The sequence below is a fragment of the Elephas maximus genome, chromosome X, assembly GCF_024166365.1.
Source record: "Elephas maximus indicus isolate mEleMax1 chromosome X, mEleMax1 primary haplotype, whole genome shotgun sequence".
Lineage (NCBI taxonomy): Eukaryota > Metazoa > Chordata > Mammalia > Proboscidea > Elephantidae > Elephas > Elephas maximus.
The window spans coordinates 116843643-116849015 of NC_064846.1; the positions used below are offsets into that span (position 1 = coordinate 116843643).

Genomic DNA, 5373 nt, shown 5'->3' on the forward strand with positions numbered 1-5373 from the left:
AAGATGTCTATTTTGAGAGAAAAAAAAAAAACCCTAGTATTTGTCTTTTGAGGACAAGAACAGAGACGTTAGCAAAATTGTTAGCCCTAGTAATTTTTCCTGAGTACCAGAGAAAGATGCTCAAGGTGAGCAGTGTGGAGGTCTGCTAACTTCTACCTAGCCCAAACTTTCCCTTTCCCTTTCCTTTCCTCCTTGGGCCTTTGTTGAAGTACAGAAGGAGTCGACCCCTTTATCTAAATCTCCAATTCATCCAGTAATGACCAGACGAACCAAAGAATCAACCTTGGGAGAAAGGTTGCCAAGAGCCAATGGATAGACACTTACTGAGAAAGACTGAAGCAGGAAATTCATAATGTACTTACAGCATGCAGCCAGACTTGGGAATATTCTACATTGTCTTGGCTGCTAGAAATTGGGATGAAGCCTTGAGGACAAACTGGTCTGAACTGGAGGCAACAGGGGATCTTTGAAAGGACACTCCCTTGAATATGGCTTTATAAGAAGGTGCATGCACTGGGGAAATTAATATTGTTTGTGGAGTAGTGGAGAACAATGGCAGACATTAAGAAGTATAAAGGAGGGTACCCAGGAAATTAGAAAGAAATGTTACTATGAGTTTATGCTTACTTTCCAAAAGAGATAGAGACTGGTGTCTCCCACCACCTGGATGATCTGCTTCTTGCTGAAATGCAAATAATTGGTTTCTAAAATCTACCTCTTACTATTAGGTTTTTTATACAAGTCAGAGTTCCTGGTGGAGAAATTACTACACAACTGGATAATGAGAAAGATATTTAGGAGCCAGTTTCTGATGGTAAATTACTCAATAATTAGAATGTCAGTGGCAAGAGTTTCATCTTTATTTTAGAGTTCCTTCTCTTGCCTCTCTACTCTGTACAAAATATAGACCCAATCAAGTACTTATTAAAAGTTTTGCCTTGGCTGCAGCCACTTTTTAAAAATATTTTAACTGTCTTTAAAATTGAATTAATCTCTTGTAATTTTAGTAATTTACCAATAGAAGTGGATATTCTCCACTGATAGGTCAAAACCACAAGCCAGAACGGAACTTTTTGTCTCCACCCAATTTGAGTAATTTACCATCAGAAACTGGCTCCTAAATATCTTTCTCATTATCCAGTTGTGTAGTAATTTCTCCACCAGGAACTCTGACTTGTATAAAAAACCTAATAGTAAGAGGTAGATTTTAGAAACCAATTATTTGCATTTCAGCAAGAAGCAGATCATCCAGGTGGTGGGAGACACCAGTTTCTATCTCTCTTGGAAAGTAAGCATAAACTCATAGTAACATTTCTTTCCAATTTCCTGGGTACCCTCCTTTATACTTCTTAACGTCTGCCATTGTTCTCCACTACTCCAAATTGGTGCCATCCACAAACAATATTAATTTCCCCAGTACATGCACCTTCTTATAAAAGACTATAAGAGGCACATCCCTGTAGACTAAGTTAGCTGGTATATGACAGAATAAAAATCCTCATTTCCAATGTCAATGCCCTGAGGCTCTATGATAATTCACAGTGGAACATCTCTGACAGATCAGACATCCTGGAGGTAAATGGGTACACAAAAAGGAACCAAGAAGGGGATGCTGTCTTTGCCTCAGCATAGCCCAGGATGCCCTGAAGTAGCCACCACAACCGTTCAACCAGCCTATGAATGTGTGGTTTTCCAAGAAAGCAAACCTCTTACTCCAAATATACAAGTGTGCCTAGGAGATACTGTTTCTGCTCACCACTGGGCCACTACACACTTATCAAAACAAAGTTCTTGCAGCTGTTGACAGTTATGCATGTTATGAGGTTGTTCTCCCAGCAATAAAAGCAGCCACTTCAGAATTCACAACTGACATTTTCTCAGGAAGTTGTTCAGAGACATTTCCAGTGTCTCTGACACCAAGAATGGGTTGTGATCTGATTATAAAAATGCCCATCTTTCCTATCAACTCCAAGCATTTAAGGTTTGGAGGGTGGAATGGTCTCATTTCTCAGCTCAGGACCCTCACTAACCCTTGCTTTTCATTAAGTGACCTACAGCCCTACTGTAAGCACTAGTCATGCCCCTTATTTGTGTTGTGTCTCACATCCCAAGTCTCATGGTGAACAGGACCAAGGGATGTGCTAAGATAACAGAGTACAGATAAGTCTAGTCAACCTATGGTCTGAATCCCCAGGTATACTTTTAATTTGGCCATGTTCAACATTGTTACCAAATTGAATACAGATAAGATGGTCTGAGTCTGTCTTTTTTAAATCATGAGAAGGTAAGTAAAATAGCTCCTGAATTGACTGGACTAGGGCACAGAAAACAAAGTTCATTGGTAAGAGCCCTAAAACACATTTTTTCAAAATTAAAAATTTTCCTTTAATACAAATTTGTGCATTGTTTGTAAATGCCTCTTTTAAAATAGTGGGTAAAGGACAGTTTTAAAAAGTTCAAGTAATAAAATGTATTCAATTACTTGAGAAAGCAAAAAAGCTAATTAAATAGTATTACATACAATTTTTTAAAAATATTCAAGAACCTTTACGGAAGTTTCAACTGGAATATTTTATTAACATGTTAGTTGTCTTTTTTAACATGTACACACACACTGACACCCTCTAATTGGTCTGAGTGGAACAAGTTGTCTAAATATCCTAAGGGAAAATGAAAAATTAAAAATATATATATTAATTTTTCATTATTATGGGCAATTACTTCCACATCACTTACAAAGCTATTATTGATTCTGTCCAAGGAAGCCAAATAGAGTAGGAGGAGGAAATGTGAGGGTAAATTCAACAGTGACATAACTGAGATCTCAACATAAGAAGCTGACAAAACATGGATTTTTGCTGTACAATTTCTCTTTGCAAAATACGGGTAAAAGTCTGTCAATGGGTAGTAAATAAAAGAAGTTGGTGAACTTTTGCAGTCAACTTTCACAGTATTGTGTAGGATCATCAAGAAAAATGCTTAGTCCTTTTCTGGAACCAGTTTCAGAACTTTTCCAATTGCAATGGTCTTGCCCTCATCTCTTAAGGTAAAACGACCCATCTGAGGAAAATCTTTAAATGTCTCAAGGCAGATAGTTCCTGCTGTCCTTAAACGGGCAATGCATACTTGATCTTGCTTCACGAACCGGGGCCGTGTCTTACTTTTTTCTCCTGATTTTTTGTCTACCAAGGAGATTAAGGCTGTTATCTGAACTTCCTCGATACAAGTATGAATGTGCAGCACCGCATTATAACCTGGGCAGATGATGGATTTGTGCTCAATAATCACTATCTGAACATCAAATGTACGTCCAGAATGGCAAAGATTATTTGGATCACAAAGTATGAATCCTGGAAGAATCTCTTCTTCTTCAATTCCTTTCAGCCTGATTTTGAGGTTTTCACCTGGGATTACAGAATCAGTTTCAGCATCATCAGAAAGTATTCCAAGAACTTCCACATTGTGCTTGTTTGGCATCATCACAAGCTGCTGGCCTTTAAAAATGGATCCTGATTCCAGCTTTCCCAGGACCACAGTGCCCATATCCTTGTACTTATCCACAATTGGCAGCCTAATTGGTCCATCAATTGATCTGTTGAAGTTTGGCAAATTATCCAAATATGGAATAAATGGCAATCCAGTGTACCAAGGGCAGAGATCTGATTGCTCTTTAAGATTTGCTCCAGTCAGTCCTGAGCAGGGCATAAAGTGAATGTCCTTTTTGGGACTGAAGCCGACTTTTTTCAAAAAGGGTACCAGTTTTTCTTTACATTCTTCATATCTCTCGATGCTCCAATTTACTGTGGAATCATCCATCTTATTGATAAGCACTATTAAATGTTTTACTCCTGCTGTTTTTGCCAACATCGCATGTTCCCTTGTCTGTCCACCTTTTTCAAATCCAGTTTCAAACTCTCCTTTCCTGGCAGAGATTACCAGTACAGCTAAATCAGCTTGAGAAGCACCACCAATCATATTTGGGACAAAACTCTTGTGGCCAGGAGCATCTAAAATTGTGAAATGTTTCTTTTCTGTTTCAAAATAGGCACGGCCCACTTCTACAGTTTTACCCTTGTCTCTTTCTTCCTGATTCGTGTCTAAGGCCCAGGACAAATACCATGTTTCTCTGTTTTTTTCTTTAGCTTCTCTTTCGTATTTCTCAAGTGTCCTTTTATCAACCATTCCAGTCAAAAACATTATTTGTCCTCCAATGGTTGACTTGCCAGCGTCTACATGCCCAATGAATACCACATTTACATGTTCTTTTTTAGGAGCACCTGAGGGTATGACCACAGATTTAGGTTTTCTTATTTCCTCTTTGTCCTCCATCATTTCCTGGACACTTTCTTCTGGGTGCCCTGCATCTCCCAAGGAACTACCCCCAGGCTCTGCTTCACTTACTTCTTTACTGTGCTCCCATGATTCTTTTACGGCAATTTTTATCTCTCCATTTTCTACAACAGGTTCCGAAAGTTCCATGGTAACAGCTGAATTGGAACCTTCACACACCACTAACTGTTCCTCTTTGGAAGGTTCCACAGGTGCCCCCCGTCCCAGCCTTTTACCTTGAGGATTTCCCGAGCGGGTGCAGGTTTCCTGGTTGCTGGCAGTGCTGGCTGGGGGGATCAACCGCTGGGCCGGGCCCCGCAGGAAAGACGGCACGAACTCCGCGGCATGGACATTAGGCAGGAAGGGTTTGGCGTTGATGTTGAGCTGCCGGCTGAAGGACGAGCTAAGATGCTCACGAGAGGTCTCGGCTACCACGGAGGAGAATCTGTCCCCGCTCGGGGCCGAACCTGAGGCTTCCAAGTCCACCTGCTCCCAGCAGTCAGGCGCAGAGACGCAGCTGCTGCTGCTGCAGCTGCCTGAATCCATGATCTGCGGACCTGGTGTGTGGCGGGGAGGGAGCAGAGTTCGCAGGCACGAAATAGCGGCTGCGCTGGCAAGGGTAAGGCAGCTAGAGCGAAGGGCCAAGGAGTAGCGACACGAACCTCAGCGATGCCTAGGTAGCAGTTAAGTCTCCACGCTGCATTTGCAGCTGCAGCAGCGGCGGCGCTTATGGCGGCTCAACCCTCTCCTCTCTATCCTCTCCTCTTTTGTACGAGCGGATCTCCTCCCCCAAACCCCAACCACTTCCGATTCCACCGCCAACCCAAAGGCCCAGCTTGGTTTGACCCCTCGCTGCCATCCGTACGCAAGCCCCATTAGTTCTAAGCCATGGACTTAGCCCAAAAGTATAATTTAAAAAATGAAAATTTCCGTTCGCTTTTGTTCACATAATCTGGGAGAGCATTTTGACCATAAGCTAATGATTAAACCTGGACAAGGAACTTGATTTACAATTCTCCTCAATGATTCTCGTAAAAATGAACA

The 5373-nt window shown here is 41.4% G+C and overlaps 1 protein-coding gene across 1 annotated transcript; it reads right to left on the bottom strand.

Annotated features, from left to right (window-relative positions):
- Window positions 1-2568: 2568 nt before the first annotated feature.
- Window positions 2569-5081, bottom strand: GSPT2 (G1 to S phase transition 2). Its single transcript, XM_049871736.1, has one exon. The coding sequence runs from the start codon at window positions 4873-4875 to the stop codon at window positions 2980-2982; it is 1896 nt and encodes a 631-aa protein (XP_049727693.1). The 5' UTR covers window positions 4876-5081; the 3' UTR covers window positions 2569-2979.
- Window positions 5082-5373: the final 292 nt, after the last annotated feature.